This window comes from Ricinus communis, chromosome 3 (genome assembly GCF_019578655.1).
Source record: "Ricinus communis isolate WT05 ecotype wild-type chromosome 3, ASM1957865v1, whole genome shotgun sequence".
Classification (NCBI taxonomy): domain Eukaryota; kingdom Viridiplantae; phylum Streptophyta; class Magnoliopsida; order Malpighiales; family Euphorbiaceae; genus Ricinus; species Ricinus communis.
In genome coordinates, this window is record NC_063258.1 from 6,433,484 (window position 1) to 6,453,526 (window position 20,043).

The 20,043-nt window shown below is 33.1% G+C and overlaps 1 protein-coding gene across 1 annotated transcript; it reads left to right on the forward strand.

The window, feature by feature from the left end:
- Positions 1-9,523: 9,523 nt before the first annotated feature.
- LOC8260097 (pre-mRNA-splicing factor SPF27 homolog) lies at positions 9,524-13,580 on the forward strand. The gene is made up of 7 exons (XM_002529517.4): positions 9,524-9,881; positions 9,984-10,162; positions 10,798-10,881; positions 12,232-12,301; positions 12,400-12,533; positions 12,617-12,675; positions 13,143-13,580. The coding sequence occupies exons 1-6, from the start codon at positions 9,636-9,638 to the stop codon at positions 12,663-12,665; spliced, it is 762 nt and encodes a 253-aa protein (XP_002529563.2). The 5' UTR covers positions 9,524-9,635; the 3' UTR covers positions 12,666-12,675; positions 13,143-13,580.
- The last annotated feature ends 6,463 nt before the right edge of the window (positions 13,581-20,043 follow it).

Sequence of the window (20,043 nt, forward strand, 5' to 3'; positions counted from 1 at the left end):
TAAATTAATTAAAAATAATTATTTTATCAAAACAATTTTTTTTATTAGTATTAACAATCTAAAAACTAAAATAACATTTAAAAATACTAGAAGAAACACATTACTTTTTTTAATGCAAAAATATTTGTGTCCTTCAAAGTGTAAAAAAGTCATACAAAATAATATTTTTTAACTTTACCCTAATTTAAGTTCTTAAAAGAAAACTTTTCTGGCTAAATTTAATAGAGCATTTCTAAAAATTAAGAAATTTAATTTTTAATACTGCTAGTTTTAATTATTTTTAATTAAAATATTTCTAATAAATTTTTAATGTAATTATGAATATTATAATTTGATTAATATATTTTAAATTTTTAAATTTAAGTAAAATATTTTATGAAAGCTTAAAAAATTTATACACTAATTTTTAATTTTAAAATCAAATAACAGAGATTAATTATGAATATTGGTATATATATATATATATATATATATATATATATATATATATATATATATATATATATATAAATTTTGAGACCTAAATTTTTTTGGAATGTGTGCTTAATTTTTGGCATATAGGATTTTTATTTTGACATGTGTACTATTTTTTATATATAAAATTTAAATTTATGTGTAATTTTATAAATTTTCTATTAATTTATTGACTAATAAGTTACATTCCTAATTAAACACTAACTCTAATTTTAAAAAATAATATATTTATTATATTTTAATATTATATTAATTAATAAATAATTTTTCAATTAAATACTCAAACTAATTCTATCTTAAAAAGAACATATTAATTATATTTTAATATTATATTAGCTAATAAATTGTCTTCTAATTAAATAATGATACTAATTCTATTTCCAAATAACATCTTAAATTAGATTTCTAATATTATATGTAATAATAAATTATCTTTTAATTATATAATAAAACTTTTGTTCCAAAAATAGTAATATCAATTAAAATATTAAATTATATAACACTAAGATTAATTAATAATATTTTTGAAATAATTTTTATATTACTATATTGATGCAGTTTCACCATTGACATTGACGGAGGCTCAAGAGGAAGACATGTTGAGCGTTCGTTCAAACAAACCTATCACGAGGGCTCATGCCAAAACTATTGCTCAAGCCACTTCGAGCATTGTCGCCAAGGCCTTGCAAGGAATGGAGCGTCTTCAATTTCCACACCCACCTTCAAGATTTTATCATTGTCTACTTGGCACGAAGAGACTTCCTAAACTTAAACTTTCATCTTTGGGTTTGTATTGCTGTTTATTTTTATTTTTTATTTGTATTTATTTACCTTATTTTCCTTTATTAGAAATCTAGGTTTAGAAGTCCCATATATATGGAATATTGGTTTTGTGAATTTGAGAGAGCTTTGGGCTCCTCTTTTGTCTTCGACTCCGCCTCTCTCTTATTTGTGCCGACCCTATTCTTAAACACTATCACCCCTTTAATCTATACTCTTACTTAGAATTAAGTCCATCTTTATTAGTTGTTTCGTCCCATTTTCATTTCAATGTGGTTGTCCTTTAATTTCCCGAATTGAGAAAGTGGGATTGTGTTTCATTTCCATCATTATTCATCCCTAATTTCATTGTAATGTGGTTGGCTTTCCATTATCAAATTAGTGGAATTGTGTCCACCTCCTACCGACGTCATTTTGGCCTTTCTTCATCCGAATTGTGATAGTGGGATTGTCTCCACTTTCCATCTTCAAATTAAGTGGAATTGTGTCCACCTCCTACCGACGTCATTTTGGCCTTTCTTCATCCGAATTGTGATAGTGGGATTGTCCCCACTTTCCATCTTCAAATTAAGTGAAATCGTGTCCACCTCTTACTACGGCGCTTTAGTCTTCATAATCCAAAATTGAGAAAGTGGGATTGTCCCCATTTTCAATCTTCATTAAGTGGAACCCTGAATAATCCTCCTACCGACGTCATCTTGGCCTCCACTTGTCCATATTTGTATGAGGATGTGTCGTCTGTCTCCTTCTATTAAGGCTGCCTTAGACGTCAACAAGAGAAGCCTTGTCAAACGTCCTACCTAGATCCGACTCAAGCAAGCCTTCTAAGGGCCTAACGCATCAATTTGGTATCAGCTTCCAGGGTACGACGTGTTGTTCATCGTTCTCTTGTTTCAATTTCTCCCATTATATTTCTAACCCTCACATGTGTTTCCATTTCCTTAATTTTTCATAGCTGTCAAGCCTTTCCAACCACAACAAAAAAGAAGCCCTTAGATTTGGATATAGTTCACACCGAGAATGTTATGTTTTGTTGTCACCCTATTTCCTTATATGCAATAGTACTATCTTGCTTTATCATATTATCTAGCATATTGACCTTTTGATTATTTTGCTGCATAATATATCTTGCATGAATATAAGTTCGCGGTTGTTGTGACAAGTCTATAATCATCTTCTAAAATTTGAGCAAGGTTGCATTCCACGAATACACTAAAATTTATGTTGTTACCTTGTTCTCTTGTTTGTTACCATCACTATTGCCGTTAAAAATTTGAGCAAGGTTACATTCCACAAATATATTAAAATTTGTGTTGTTACCTTGTTTTCTTGCTTGCCACCATCATTAGTGCAGTTGAAATTCAATAAAAAAAAAACGATCACAAAGATCAAAGACGTAGGAAATACAATCAATCAATGACTTTATTTCGCATTGATTATTTGCTTTGATTTAATCATCATGGGACAATATTGCATGCTTGATTTGGCTTAAATAGGTTATTGCATACAAGTTCACTTCTTGCCTTCACCTCCCTCACGGATTACTTCACGTAGTTACCGGGAGATTTTATTACTTTGAATGTGTTGGACTGTATCTTGTACTTCTTGTAGTTGCTGCTGTTTTTGTTGTTATTAACCTCTTGCTATGTCTGTGCATGAGGAGGAACTTGACGTGCAAGCGGCTGAATTGTTGGCAACAAAGGAACGCCTTGACAAGTCCGAGGCTGAGTGCATTGTTCTGGCTGAACGGTTGGCCACTACGGAGCACCAACTAGCTCACTTAACATGCCTCATGGAGGCTCAACATGGGCCTATTGGGGCGCCCCCTTCCTTAGTCCCGGACACTCTGTTAGCCACTAGTGTCGGACAACAAGTTCTTCAACACTCCCGGCATGATAGGAGCAAGGGACTAGCGTCATCATCACACCAACAACATGTTCACCACAAGCAGTCCAACAGGCTGCAGTCTGTCATTGAGAGGCCTGCTATCAATGACATTGATGATCAATGGCAACCAAGATCAAACTCTAGAGACCTCGATGACAATGGTCATTACTCGGACCATGCGGACACCCCAAGAGGCAACCACCAATCACTTGAGCGACACAGGTATGATCACTCTAACCCTGATAATCATTACTATGGGTGTCACTCCATCTACACCAACAATGCACGGCCTACCACACGGCCTGATAGAGGCCATACGCAGCCTGCACCCCAAGCTCCTTTTGGACCCTATTCTCTATTTACTTTAGGTGAATATGATGAGGAGGATATGCACTTAGCTGGCCAGGTAAACCTAGGTAATTATCACCCCCCGCTTGCTGAAACTATCGAGAACCAAGTTCATCCGGAGGGGTGGATTCCTTCTTACATCCCTACACATTTGTTTTATGATAATGTTAATACTAATGCCTATGATGAGTATGAGAATGTGCAGCCTAGGCATAGGAGAGACCACAATGGAGTTCGTGGGAATGCATATAACAATCACGGTGACCGCGACTTTGATGAGAGACGCCATGTTCAACCCAATCATAACTCTAGACGCAATATCAAGGTAGAGATTGAAAACTTTATTGGTAAATATGATGCGGCTATCTTTTTGGGTTGTTGCAGGCAACAAAACATGCACTTCATTATTGCCACTATTCCGAAGAAGAAAAGGTGGGGATTGCCACTTTGCACTTCCAATGAGCCGCAAGATCGTGGTGGCATAGAGGTAGAGCTCGCATAGGACATGAGCCTATTCGACAATGGCACCAACTTGTCTTCATCATGACTCAAAAGTATGTGCCTCCGGAATATAAGAATGAGATGAGATTGAAGATAGCCTTAGCTCGATAAGGAACTCAAACACCTATTAAGTTCTTTGCACAGCTAGAGGACTTGTATTTCAAGGCCGGCATGAGTGTTACTCCGGCCATCGTTCGGACCAAATTTCTCTATGGTCTTTATGTTGATTTGAGGGAATAAGTCGATGTGTTGCCCATCAAGGACTTAACTGCGCTCGCACACGTCGCTCAAAAGGTCCACTTTAAACTTGTGCGCAAGAAGGTCTATCCTTGGCTCTCGGCTTCTTCAACAAAAAGGTATGATTCTAACCCCAGCCCTAAGTTTTCTACTAATTCTAATGCTAATGTGTAGCCTACACTCCCCACCGAGGTTCCTAAACCGGCTGCAGCCCCATCTCAACCTCCATATGGCCCCTGTCAAGACAAGATGAGCGATAGATTATGCTATAAATGTGGCGTGCGCGATCATATTGTGCGCGATTGTCCAAATCCTAGGAAGGTATTGTTCTATCCAGCTACGGGGTATGAATCATTTGATGATGAAGAGGACAATGACGAGGATCCGAGACCTATTTATGATGACCTTGCTGATGAGGAGCCTTATGCTTGTGGTCTCCCGGACTTGAATGAAGGAACGCCTCTTTCTCTTGTAACTCGTCGTGCTTTGACGATGAAAGATGCTTCTATAGGGGACCAACGAGAGAATTTATTTCACACAAGGTGCCTTGTGGGTACTTCATCTTTAAGTGTGATAATAGATAGTGGTTCTTGCTGCAACATCTTGAATGAGAGTGGTGAGGGTCTTGAACTTACCTACTTCGCCACATCCTCAACCTTATAGCCTCCAATGGATTTCAGAAGGTAAAGGTGATGCCGTAACAAGGCAATGCCACATCACATTCTCTATTGGTACATATGTTGATACAGTTACTTGTGATGTTGTGATTATGGATGCTACTCACCTCCTTCTAGGTCGCCCTTGGCAATATGACAAGAAGACCATGCATGATGGGTTCTTTAACACATACACCTTCCAGCACAAGGGTCGTAGGGTAACTCTTCTCCCCATGACACCACAGGAAATAATCCATAACCATGTGGAAAGAGACCGTATCAAAGCCTTGGAGCAGACAAAAGAGGCAATCAAGCCTATAGCAACTACCGGGCTCCAGCATTCACCTAATCTTAAAGCGTCAACCAAGGCGGAGCACTCTTCAGGTCTAGCCACCTTGCGGATTATTCCTACCCCCTATGAGGCCCCTTTAACCAATGAAGAAACTAGGGAAAAGGCCAGAAAACAACAAGTCCTAACATAGCACATCGGCCACCGAGCCAAAGCACAACAGCTTCCTAGGGCACCTGCAATCACCGGATTTGGATCCCAAATGCCTGCGGGCCCTACATCTACAATTCAGGGTCGTTGTGAGCGATGATTACTCATAGCACGTTCGAGATATATCACTTCAATCGTTCAAGGACATTCTCCTTACTTCTTATTGATTCTTACTGCGTGTCTGTCTGTTTTTGAAACTATAGATGATTTACCCTCTTCTGTGACTTGTCTTTTGCAGGAGTTCGCAGATTTTATGCCTGATGAGATTCCAGAAGGTCTTCCTCCACTTTGTGGGATCGAGCATCGGATTGATTTAATTCTCGGGGCTTTTTTGCCTAATCGTGTAGCCTATCGGGCAAGTCCAGAGGAAACTAAGGAGTTCCAGTATCAAAGAAGGGCTATATACGAGAGAGTTTAAGTCCTTGTGGCGTACCGGTAATTTTGGTGCCAAAGAAGGAAGGTGCATGGAGAATGTGCATGGACTGCAGGGCCATTAATCAAATAACGGTAAAGTACCATCATCCAATTCCTCGCCTAGACGACATGCTCGATGAGTTGCATAGAGCCATCCTCTTTTCCAAGATCGATCTTAGGAGCGACTACTATCAAATCCGCATGAAGGAAGGCGATGAATGGAAGACGACCTTCAAAATAAAGTATGGCCTTTATGAATGGCTTGTGATCCATTTGGACTCACCAATGCCCCAAGTACCTTTATGAGATTGATGAACCTTGTACTTAGACATTTTTTGGGAAAATTTATGGTTGTGTATTTTAATGACATTTTAGTGTATAGTCGGTCTTTAGATGAACATGTTTCTCATCTTAGACAAGTCCTACAATGTCTTAGGAATGAGCAATTGTACGTCAACTTATCAAAATATGTCTTTTGCTCGGACACTACTATTTTCTTAGGATTTGTAGTTTCTAGAGATGGGCTATGTGTGGATGAGGAAAAGGTTCGCGCTATCAAGGAGTGGTCTACCCCTACTACAACGACCATGGTGCGGTCTTTCTTGGGGTTGGCTAGATTTTATAGGCGGTTTGTGAGGGATTTTAGCTCAATAGTCGCGCCCCTACATGAGTTGACAAAGAAGGGCACCACCATTACTTGAGAGCCGAAGCATGAGGCTGCCTTCATGACCTTTAAGGATCGCCTATGCCATGCTCCTTTGCTATAGTTACTGAACTTCAACAAAACCTTTGAGGTTGAGTGCGACGCTTTTAACATCGGGATAGGTGGAGTTCTTATTCAAGAACGCTGCCTCATTGCATATTTCAGCGAGAAGTTGTCTGGCGCCACTCTCAACTATCCTACTTATGATAAAGAGCTTTATGCTCTTATTTGGGTATTGAAGACATGACAACATTATTTGTGGCCTAAGGAGTTCGTCATCCATACGGACCATGAGGCCTTGGCTTATCTCAAGCACCAATCCACCATTGGCCATCGGTATGCTAGGTGGGTAGAGTTCATGGAGACCTTTCCATATGTGGTGCTTCATAAAAAAGGTAAGGAGAATATGGTAGCCGACGCCCTTTCTCTTAGGTATGTTCTCTTGTCTTCCCTTGATACAAAAGTCTTTGGATTTTCTTTAATTAATGAATTATATAAGCATGATACTTTCTTTAGATTTATTTATGACACTTACGCATCTCAAGGAGCCTTAGATACCTATTTCCTTGACTAAGGGTACCTCTATAAATGTGGGAAATTATGCATTCCATCGTCTTCTATTAGGGGTCTCCTAATTAAGGAAGCACATGAGAGTATAACACATTTCGGGATAGCCAAGACCGTAGTCGCTCTTAAGGAACACTTTTATTGGCCACACATGACTAAACAAGTAACTAAATTTTACAATGCTAGTGTCACTTGCCATAAAGCCAAGTCTAGGTCAAGCCCCTCACTCTGCACATCCTTACCCATACCACGGGCACTTTGGGAGGATATATCCATGGATTTTGTGATGGGGTTGCCAAGATCTAAGAAGGAGAGAGACTTTATTTTCGTGGTAGTCGATCCATTCTCTAAGATGGCTCATTTTATACCATGTAAGTTCACCAACAATGCTTCCGATTGTGCTTCTTTATTCTTTGAGCATGTGGTTCGCTTACATGGTATTCCACGTACTATAGTTAGTGATAGAGACGTGAAATTTGTTAGCCATTTTTGGAGAAAATTGTGGGGTAAGTTAGGTATCAGTCTTCTATTCTATACTAGTTATCACCCTCAAACTGATGGCCAAACGGAAGTGACCAACCGGACCTTAGGGACTTTGCTTAGGACAATGCTTAGGGCCAACCCACGCTGTTGGGAGGATTTACTTGCTTTTGTTGAGTTTTCTTATAACAGGTCTATCCATTCAGCTACGAAGATGTCCCCGTTTGAGGTGGTGTATGGCTGCAACCCTTTGTCGCCTTTGGACTTGGTGCCGCATCCTTTGAAGGATGGAGACCACGTCCGTGGAGCTGCACGGGCCGAGATGATTCAGGAGTTACATGCTAAGACTAAGAAGCAACTGGAACGGAGAGCCAGGCAGCTAGAGCACAAGGCCAACAAGGGTCGACGCCGTATCACATTTGCTCCGGAGGACCTTGTCTGGTTGCACTTAAAGAAGGAGCATTTCCCGTCTAGGAGATGTTCCAAACTAGCCCCAATAGGAGATGGACCCTTCAAGGTCTTGGAAGCATATGGACCTAATGCCTACAAGCTGGAGCTTCCTAGTGACTATAGGGTGCACGCGACCTTCAACGTCACCGACTTGTCTCCTTACACTCCACTGGACCTTGACATTGACGAATCAGGGACGCTTCGAGGTCAAGAAGAGGAGGGTGATGCAGTTACACCATTGATATTGACGGAGGCTCAAGAAGAAGACATGTTGAGCGTTCGTTCAAACAAATCTATCACGAGGGCTCATGCCAAAACTATTGCTCAAGCCACTTCGAGCATTTTCGCCAAGGCCTTTGTAAGGAATGGAGCGTCCTCAATTTCCACACCCACCTTCAAGATTTTATCATTGTCTACTTGGCATGAAGAGACTTCCTAAACTTAAACTTTCATCTGTGGATTTGTATTGCTATTTGTTTTTATTTTTTACTTATATTTATTTACCTTGTTTTCCTTTATTAGAAATCTAGGTTTAGGATTCCCATATATATGGGATATTGGTTTTGTTTTATGGGCACGTTGAATTTTATACAAGGAATTTAAGAGAGCTTTGGACTCCTCCCTTGTCTTCGATGCCGCCTCTCTCTTCTTTGTGTCGATCTTATTCTTAAACACTATCACCCCTTTAATCTACATTTTTGCTTAGAATTAAGTCCATTTTCATTAATTGTTTCGTCCCATTTTCATTTCAATGTGGCTGTCCTTTAATTTCCCGAATTGAGAAAATGGGATCGTGTTTCATTTCCATCATTATTCGTCCCCAATTTTATTGTAATGTGGTTGGCTTTCCATCATCAAATTAGTGGAATTGTGTCCACCTCCTACTAACGTCATTTTGGCCTTTCTTCATCCGAATTGTGATAGTGGGATTGTCCCCCACTTTCCATCTTCAAATTAAGTAAAATTGTGTCCACCTCCTACCGACGTCATTTTGGCCTTTCTTCATCCGAATTGTAATAGTGGGATTGTTCCCACTTTCCATCTTCAAATTAAGTGGAATCGTGTCCACCTCCTACTACGACACTTTAGTCTTCATAATCTGAAATTGAGATTGTCCTCATTTTCAATCTTCATTAAGTGGAACTGTGAACAATCCTCCTACCGACGTCATCTTGGCATTCACTTGTCTACATTTGTACGAGGACATGTCCTCCGTCTCCTTCTATCAAGGCTGCCTTAGACGTCAACAAGAGAAACATTGCCACACGTTCTACCTAGATCTGACTGAAGCAAGCCTTCCAAAAGGTTAACGCATCAATATATAAATAAAATTTTAAAATTTCAAAATTAAAAATATTTTAAATTAATAAATATTAAAAATATATTATATTGTGTCTATCAATTAATTTTATAATTGAAATTTAATAATTTCTAATACATGGGTAAAGCATTAATTTATATAATTAATAAAAGATATTTTACGCATTTAATAGGCACCTATATTTTTAGATTAGAAAACTCTAAAAGGCAAAAAAAGGAAAAGGAAACTTTACTGTTTAATTTTTCTTCGTTCTTTTCATATATTTTGTAACTAGAGAACTCTAGTATACTACTAGATCCTCTGCCGTGAAATCTAACAATGGCGGCGCTCACCGGGAACGGGGAAATCCTAATGCTGGAGGCAGCACCGGAAGCTTCAAAGAAGTGGACGCACTCTACAAATGCAGAAATAGTAGACGCGTTGCCTTACATAGACGATGAGTACGGAAACCCTAGCATTAAAGCAGAGGTCGATCGTCTTGTTGAAGAAGAGATGCGTAGAAGCCATAAGAAGCCATCTGATTTCTTAAAAGACTTGCCTCCTTTACCTACTTTCACTTTCGAGGTTAGTTTCTTATTTAGCTTTCAACAATTTTAGCTTTTTTAGGGTTTTAAATATGTGTTTGATTGTGATGTTTGGTTAATGGTGAATAATGTGTAATTACAGAACTATCCAATGCTTGGTAAAGAATATGAACGTGTTAGAGCTGGAAAGCCTCCAGTTACTCTTGATTTTTCAAGATATTCTCATTTGGATTTGCCGTCTGCAAATAAAATGAATGATGAAACTGCTTGGAAGCAAGCACTTCAAAGAGGACAACGTTTGTTACAACATCAAGTCATCAGGTGATTTATTTTTTTAATTAGTACATTGCAGTGTTTGGAGTATTTAAAACTTGAGGCATTTTGCAAGGGAATTACTAATTGTGATTAGAATTAACCAATTGAACTTTTGGTACAATGAATTTATAGTGATACTTGTGATTTATGTTATCTTTGTCTGCTTGTGAGTAAAGATTGAAGCTTTATATACTCAACTCAAACATTTGCTATAAAACTATCTGTTGGTTTTAAAAGCTTCATTAGGCATTTCATGGACTATAGAAGCTTGCAGAATGTGTATTGCCTAGAATTTCTTCAGCTAAACTTCTTTGTAACTGTTTGCCTGGCCTGCCTCTTTGGTGTTTTAAATTTCATCTTATGAATTTGTGATTTTCTTTTTCTTTTTTCTTTTGCTTATAATTGAATCATTAGTGCTTTATAAATACTGCATCCTCCTCTCACTATTTATTCTAATGGCTATCGTCTTATTAATGCAATTATATGCCTCCTAACTGTCACATGATCTGATATCCCTCTATTAGAATGTGAACCAAGATGTCTAATTATCAGTTATGGCTCTGCAAATAAATCTGCTTAATGCTATACATATATATACACTACACGCTTATTTTTTAATTGGTTGAATGGGTCATTTGCAGGCTGGAAAATTTGGAACTGATGTCAAAATATGGTCCAGATGTTTGGATACAACACAACCGCACATTAGAAGCAATGCTATCGAGGTATATCCAATAGATTTTATGTCAAGTATAAAATCCATGAATAAGATGTTCTTGATGTTTGAGGCTTTGCTTTGCAAGGGCTGGGGGACTATCATCTTTCTGTTCATGGTCTTCCACTTGCTTTTTCATGTGAAGGATAATGTCTTAATAAGATATTACCACAAAGAGAATCAAAAGAAGACTAATATCTAGTTTTTTTAAATTTCTTTAACAACATAGACTGTTTTATCAGTCGGCACATATTGTTTCTGACTGTTGAAAGTTGTTTTTAGGCTTGAATGCATGGTATTTTACGCTCATGTTTGACAGTCTTTTCAGGGACCTTTTTTTTCTATTGCAGTAGCGTGCTTCAGCCATCCTGGTCTAGGCACTTTAGGACTATGGTACTGTTTCAATAAAAGTGGTGCATTTTTCACCTGTCATTGACTTTTTTCATCCGAGAATGATGAGAGACACTATGTCGGAACATAACATGGACTAGTTTGTAGAATTCTTACTATAGGGTAAATAACATTTTTAGCTTTGAGATTTACCCCTCATTACAAGTTGGAATGACATTCTTAAAAAATCCCATTTATTTTATTTCACATGTAACAATTAAGTCTAAATTATTGATGGGCGTATAGATTCTATATTTGTAATGTTATAAATACCTAGAATGACCTTATATCCATTTAATATAAACATTTAATTGACATTGCAAAGCAAAACCTTATATCCTTAACGGCACCAATCCAGCCACCATTTTTGAGTATAGACCATGTCTGATATTATGCACCCTGCAAGAATACCCAAGTCTGTTCCAACTTCCAAGTTAGGGGAAGAATAGGGGCAGTATTTGTTTGGGGTAGTTTATTCATCATGATAGGTAGTTTTGTAGTGGGGCAGTTTCATTAGATAGTTATCAAGTCTAACTGTTGTAATTAAATGGAAGAAGGTAATAAAAGACTAGGAAGTGGAATTTCAGGAAGGCCTGAGTTTTATTTAGACTCAGAAATTGTGAAGACTTCTCTAATGAGCTTTATTTTGGACAAGATCGAAGGTTTCTCTCTTAATGAACCCTTATTATCTTGTAGCTTCAGTTAATTCACTCCATAACTAATTATGTAAATCTTTGAGGGATGTGAGTGACCGTGATTTTCCCATGGCAAAAATTTGAAATGTTCTTAGGCACTAACTTGTCAAAAGGCTTGTGGTAGCCCCTGATTTTAGCATAAATCAATCACATGGTTTAATTGTGATGAAACTAGGAAAATAACTTGGCTATTTTACAATATCTTGCTTCAGTTATCAATAAATTAAGTTTAATATAATGTTCCTTTATATTTTCACTTAGCGTTGCCTTTTCAGAATGCAAAAACTGGCTCAGGAGCAAAATGAAAAAATTGAAGCGGTGAACCGCGAAAGAAAATATCATCAGGTGATGCATATATCTGCTTCACTACTTACGAATTATATGCTCTTTGATTTTTCTTTTCTGATAGCCTTATATTTATTTTCATTTGTTCCAATAACCAGCAAAATACTGCTTATGAGCTGAATGCTTTATCTATGCAATGGAAGGAGCTCTGCCTAAAAAATATAGAAATTCAAGCTGCATGTACTAAAATTGAAATGCAGATAGAGGAATTGAAGAAAGAAGCTGCAGAGAGGTTATCTACCTTTCTCTATTTGGTTGGTTGTATCTTGCAAGCAATATACTAGGTTGGTAATTAACTAGTTTCAATCTATTCAGAAGCTGGAATTTGGAAGCTAATGCAGAGAATGGTTCTTTATTACATTGAAAATAACGAGGTATGAATCTTAGTCCTCAGGCATTTCATTGGGGTTTGATGCAATGTGCTTTTAAAAAAAAATAAAGATTTAAAATTGTTAACTAAATATATATGTTTGAACTATTTCAAATATTAGTTGTATTGCATTGCTCAAAAGTCAAAACATGAATTATTAAAGGAATATTTGAAAAGAGTCAGAAATAAATAAACATCAATTTCATGGTATTTTAGATTAAGATGTTCCCTTTCGTTTCTAGATAACCAGATAATGGTCAGGGATATCAATTTGAAACGAAAAGTTTCTGTCCTTCAAAGTATCTTTAGTTCTTTATTGATTGTGTAATTGATGCACTTAAAATGTTGCAGTTGCATTCTAAATTAGTTTAATTTCCTGTAATTTTCTATCATAGCAAAATGCATATCATTTCTTGGATTTATTTTCAAACATATGATATGACGCATCTTTCATTACTGGTCGTGTCACAGGCTCCATAACCAGATGTAGAAAAGTGGGGTTCCATTCATGAAAACAAACAATCCAAATTGATGGATTTTGCTGGTTGGTTTGATTTTATAGTGGAGAGATTTGGCATGTGCTTGGAATTTTGTGGTCTCATGCATTGTTTCTAGCTCAAAGTCAATTCCTTTGTAGGCCTGGGAACTGGTGTTATACTTGGATTACAGTTCTTGCTGTGTTTCCTGGAATATAGACAGGCACAGGCTCTTCCTATTCTAGTTAGAGACAGATATGTGTGGATCATTTTTTTACCTTGTTACTTTTTTCTTTAGGACTAAATTTTGGGCAATATATGTAGTAAAATATAAGTGTTGTAGAATCAGTTAACCTCTTGCAAATCTTATGTTTATCCTATGCTTTTGCCACTGCAATGTTGAGAAATTGGAGAAGCCTTTTTATTTTCCTCATCCTCTTTTCTTTCTTTTAGATTTTTTGCCTCTTAGATTTTTTTTTTTTTTTTTTTGAGTTACAATTTAGAAGGGGGGAATTTAAATTTATTATAATTGTTATAGGATTACACCATTTATGAGATGTTATCTTAGTTAGGAAATCGGAATCTTGATGTTGCCTTAATGATTCATTAAATTCTTGAGACATTTGTTTATTGTCTTGTCCTCTTTCTGTATATATTGTTTGTAATTCTATAATTTGAGTTTTTGTCTTACGTTTTTTAATTTTTATTTTATTTTATTTACTTCATGTTTTAACTCAAAATAATGCTTTTTTTTTTAGAATTATCGCATTTATCCATTATAATTTTGAAATTATATACGGGAGGCTTTATCATTTAGAAAAGATTTTCCAAATATGGAAAATGGTGAACTTTTTATCTGAAATATTGTATCCTAAAACTTAGCACGAAAATACTTGAATTATTGAAAATAATATTAAAAATTTTTAAATTTTTAAAATAGAGCTTAAAATTTAAAAAGTAAAAATTAAAATATAAATTTATTAGATTAAATAAAAATAAATATATTGATGATATTTCAGTTTCATAATCGATTTTCAAGTCGAAATTAATAATTATATTCAAAAAAATTAGAAAAAATATTAGTTTTAAACTTTTAAAATAAAATTATAAATTTTATAATCTTGCTTTGTTTTTTCTTCATATTTTTAGTTGTTTTAGTCGATTTCCAAGCAACATTGATGAAATTAACACATTTATAGAAGCTTCGAAGATAATTAATCAATTCGAGTTGATTTTAAAAAATCAAACTTGGAAAAAAAATTAATAAAAAGCAAACTCAAAAATAATGCTGATCTGTTGTACAAGAAAAAGAATACCAGAAGGAAATAAAAAATTATGACCAACAAAATAGAAAAATAAAGGAAATAAAAAAATATGACCAGTAAAATAGAAAAATAACAAAAACTACACATAAAATGCCTATAGCATTCAATATGACATATGACACATATTATTCCACTATCTAATTCAAATAACATAATAAAAGGATACATATAATATGCATGAAAAATGTCATACATGGCAGTGCATTCAAAAATAAATTTTCTTTTTCATTTTTTTCTTTTCTACCATTCTCTAATTTTTTAATTCCTCCTTCATTTTTCTTTTTATGTTGTCCCTTTTTATTTATACCTCTATTCTATTTTCTTTTTCAAAAATGAAGATTCATTCTCCATTTTAGCTTGAAAGATGACTCATTTCAATATTTTTCTTTTCATTTAAAGAAATGTCACACATAATACACATACAAAGAAAAATATTTTTTTTCTTTTGCCACACACTACCAATCACTAATAACTCAATTTATTCTTTTTTATTCTTCAATATATTTCAAGATTATTCAATTCTATCTTCTACTTATTTTCAATTGATATTGGATTTCTATCAAGTATTTTTTCTAGTGACTTAATTATAAAGTTATTTGTTATAGCTATTGTTTTTTTTTTTTCAAAAATATAATCAAGAAATATCTACCGATTAAAAATGAGATTATTTGAATTTAATAAGGATCATTCAAATGTGTCTTGTAGAGAAAAGAATTATAATCTTTTCATTAGCTTTTTTAAATAATTCTTTTTCTTATAAAAAATTTTCTTGTTAATATATTTGTTTCACTTTTTTTTATTATTTAGAGTTTTTTTTTGGAAAAATTAGGCCATGTTAGAGCTACAAACTATAGAAAAGACATAAAAAAAAATGAAAGATATCATAAAAAAGAAAGAAAGAGGCCGTATAAAATAAAATAAAAAATTGGAAAGAAACCCATACCCCATAAAATTTTATGGAAAAATTTATTATTCTTTAAGGTTTGGACTATTTCTACATACTTAAATAAAATATCTTATTTTCTTTTTGGATTCTCTATTTTATTTATAGTTTCTAATATGAAATTTCTTCTCTAGTTAAAATATATAAATTAATTAAGTGTAGATTTTCTAGAGTATATATTTCACAACCACAGTGTCCATCACATATGATCTTCACTATCACTTTCAGTATCTAACTCTGAATTCTCATCATCAAGTTCAATTTCATTCAATCCTCTATCTTCATTGGATTCTTCTTCAAAAGACACTACCACTATTCTTAGTAATTGTTTTTTTTTTTTTTAATTTCATCTATATCGAGTTCATTCATTTTTTTCTTAGTTCTATATTTATTACTGTAATGTCCTATTTTTCACATTCAAAACAAATAGATGGATTTTGTTAGGCTTTGAAGTTTGTAGTTTGGAATTCTTATTTTGCAATGAAAATTAATTTTTTTTTTTAAATTATAAGGATGGTTTAATTGAAATTTTCTTTCTAGGATAAAGAATTGTACTATTATAACTAAATTGTTCACAAAATCGTTCTAATTCTTTTTTACTATTTATATTTTCTTTTTTAATTTATTTTTATAATTTTAAATTTGTACATATTTCTATACCTTCAGTATTTATTTTTGTATTGATGGATTTATTTGGAATAGTTTTGAATAACATTTTTTCTATTTTTTCTATAAATACATTTATCATAGAAATTAATCCTCTACATTTATGTTTTATTTGTATCCTAGATAAGAATTTTTTTCTTTCCAAAATGGACTATTACAATATGATATATTCATTACTCTTAGCTAAAAATGTATCATTATACCATTAAAAAATTTTCATAATTTGACATTTTATATTTAATAATAATTCATTATTTTTATCAGTCATAACATTCGTGCTTTCTGTAAAATATTAAAATATAGTCATTAATAACGCGCTAGTTGCATCAAACTCATACCTTCTAGACTGCACTTCTCTAGTAGTAGATGATGATGATTCTTGTTGTATTAATATAATACTTTTTCCTTTTTATGTGACATTATAAACAGGTATAGCTGACACTGTTTGGGTGGTTATAATTTATTGTGGTTATAATTTATTGTTTGACATTATAAATCTTATTCATTCCTTTCAAGAGTTAAGTAATTGTCCCACCAACTTTAAATTGACGCCGAAATCCTATAATTATTGCTTAATAGACTTGTTTATTAATATTATTTGTAGCTTTTTTAAACACACAAATATACATTACCACATACCTTAAAGTATTAAAAATTTGGTAATTGGAAAACTATCTATATTTCATTCTCTTAATTCTTTTCAATCTTAAATCTATTGGTCAGGATGTCATGTAAAGATTTCTATTGGCTAAGTTGGTAGAGGTCTAAAATTTCTACTTTCAAAAGATTTATTATTTCGGGGGTTTGAAATTTTATTTAATTCTACAATTTGCCTAAATATATTTTCTAATTCTTCTAATTGGTTTTCATCCAATTCTTCTAATTGATTTATATCATATAATTATTTAGAGAGAATATTCAATTGAAGTGTTTTTTTCTGCTATAATTATTTTAGCTCTCTCATCATCAATTCTCATATAAATTCATCTCCATCCTTTCTTAATTTAACGAATGATTCTTCCCCAAGTATGGATATATATATATATATATATGAATATCCATCTAATTATTTCTTTCTGTAATTTTAATAATTATATATTTTATGTCAAAAAATATAAAAATATAATGGAAAAAATATAAAAATATTTAATACAGAAAACTCAAAAAATCATTTACAATTTTATTAATAAAGCATGTGATCACATACTAATTTACTGTTACAAAATGGCATAATGTTAATACAAATAAAAGTACAAGGACTAAATGTGTACAAATAAAAATGCAGGAGATAATTGTTAAAATAAATGGAAGGGGAAATTAATGTGCTTTTCCTTTAACATATTTAAATGAAAAAAGTTTGCCAAATTTCTTAATTTTCAAGCACCTTTTGACATATAATGCAATTAATAAATTACTAACTCCTACTTCATTTGGAACAAAATTAAATCAAACCTAAGATAACATGAAATTACAGGGTTCGCACTTGTGATCTAGTACTTTTAATCCAAGCAAATCGAACCCTACTCATCCCATATCAAACCATACTCATTTTTACAAAAAATAAATCTAGTTATTACAACCCGCCTATAACTAAGAAAATTTAAAAGAAAACACCTAAAACTAAGTACAGTATATAAACATCTCGAAAATACATAAAAAAAATCAGAGAAAATAGGGCTGAAAAGTGTACAACCAATTGACTCAGGGTTTAGAGCCGATTGGCTCAACATAGAGCCGATTGCCACTAGGGCTTTGGTTGACATTTTTTGATAAATGTTTCTTGATTTAGTCGCCATAGAGCCAATTCCACATGCACAAAAAATAAAAAAAAATCAAATAAAAATGCATGAGACTAAATACAGAGCACAAAAAATATAGAATTAAGTGAAAACTCTAAGCAAATCATGCAAAACAAAGAAAATAAGACAAACAGTAAATAAGAACGATAAATTTTCAGATTTTAATTATGGAACCCTACAACCAATTTTAACTAAAAAATAAGAAGAGATTACTAGTCTTAGCATGCAATCTTAATCATTTGACTAATCAGATGTAAAAGCCAAAAATAGACATATTAATAGATCCAAAAACTTGCATATTCTTGTTATCATATTCAATGCTTAGCAGATTCATATTATTGTATTCAATGACCAACAGTTTATAAGCATGTTAATTTACAAGGAATCCTATTTTAATCATTTAAAAACATAAAAAAAATCAATAAACCAAAAAATCTAATCATGTTTCTAATAAATGTTTTAGGTTAAATACACTTAAAACGGTGTCAAATTTTAAAAAATGGCTAATCGACTCTGTGTAGAACTAATACAGCCTCTAATGGACAAAAGTTTTAAAAAGATTTGACGATTTAGTCCCTAAACTTATAAAAACTGTCATTTCATCCCTCAAATTTTATTTTTTTGTCAATTGGGTCCAAACTGATTCTAGAAAAGTAATTTTAATTCTAATTATTCTCAATTTTTACACAGATTCGCCCCTCCTTAATCTCCTGAGACTTGAGAAAAGCAGCTGTTTTATCATTGAATTTTTCATAAGGGCTGAAACACGTATTAATGACCTTTGATCTATGATGCTACATGGACCGTGGTCCATAATATAAGTGTTGAAAAGTATGTTATTAATCTCATAATAAATGGTTGAATATTATATTAAGAATTGATCGTTACAAAACTACAAAAGTGGTTCAAATCTAGATCTATTTATTTTATGGATAGAGCTCGAGTTTGACTTACTCAAGCTTGATTTTTTATTTTGCAAGCCTAAGGCAATATATGGTTCTAGAAATTTTTTAATTTTTGCCTTGATTATAGAAGGGAAGCCTATGTCTATCCCACCCAAATTATTATACATTCTTTTTTTTTTTAGTTTTTTCACATTAAATAAAAATATTTGATAAAAATTTACTAGAGCAACTAAGAAAATAATAACAAGCACCAATAGAAATATTATTGAAATATTACATTTCCAACATAAATCATCATTGGAAAAATTAGTAAGCATCAAACAACATTTAAAACCATTAGTACAAGCTCTAATTTCCATTTCGTGCAAAGATTAAAACATTCAACTTAACAATCATTGCGGTAATTAACAAATTTAAAGAAAACACAAAATAATTTATATAAATAAAATTAATAAGCTCATTCTCTTACTCTTCATTGGTATTGCTATAATCTTCCTCGCTAACAAAAATCAACTTTGAATATTACATCACTTATACACCAAAATACTAATTAAAAACTCAATAATAATTTTATAATCAAATAAAAGAGTTATGAAATATGATAAAAAGAACCAATATAGTAAAAGTTACATTCTGCTTGAATTCAATCTCTAAGACGAATTATAGCTTGTATAGTATTTGACTTAAGAGAACTCCTTGAAATGGATATGATTTTACGTAATGTGCTAAAGTCGATTATGAAAGAACAATAATGGCCAAAATAGCTAAAAATATCATATGTTAATTTTGAAAGCTTTAGGTATCTCACTGAGCTTTTATTCTAAGATTTTAAAATATCGAACTTTTCATTCAATTCATGAATTGGCTCATACAAAAAAGAATACAATTGTAACTTGTCATTCATATGAGATAGGTGTTTCTTCTAAAAATTTAGCATAATCTCCAAATTGCTCATCATTTGTAACTATCAAAGTTGCTACCACCTGATGGCCCCTCAATTGACTTTCCAAAACTACACCACTAGAAGAGGCATTAGTTGGTTGCTTATATTTTCTAAAAAACTTATGAAAAGTTGACACAATAGTTTTAATTCAATATGTCACATTATCCTCACCATAAATTTTAAATTTTGTTTACATATATATTGGAAATGGGCTGGAAAATTCTATTTTTATAGCCCATTTTTTGGACTTAAGATCTAAAAAGTTTTATTTATATAGTTTTTCTTTTTGAAGTTGCACTATGTTATTCTTTTGAT

Excerpts from the sequence above, each read along its gene's own strand:
- LOC8260097 (XM_002529517.4), top strand. The coding sequence starts at position 9,636 with ATGGCGGCGCTCACCGGGAACGGGGAAATCCTAATGCTGGAGGCAGCA. Across the intron at positions 9,882-9,983 it reads TACCTACTTTCACTTTCGAG|AACTATCCAATGCTTGGTAA; the intron begins GTTAGTTTCTTA and ends GTGTAATTACAG. Across the intron at positions 12,302-12,399 it reads GCGAAAGAAAATATCATCAG|CAAAATACTGCTTATGAGCT; the intron begins GTGATGCATATA and ends TCCAATAACCAG.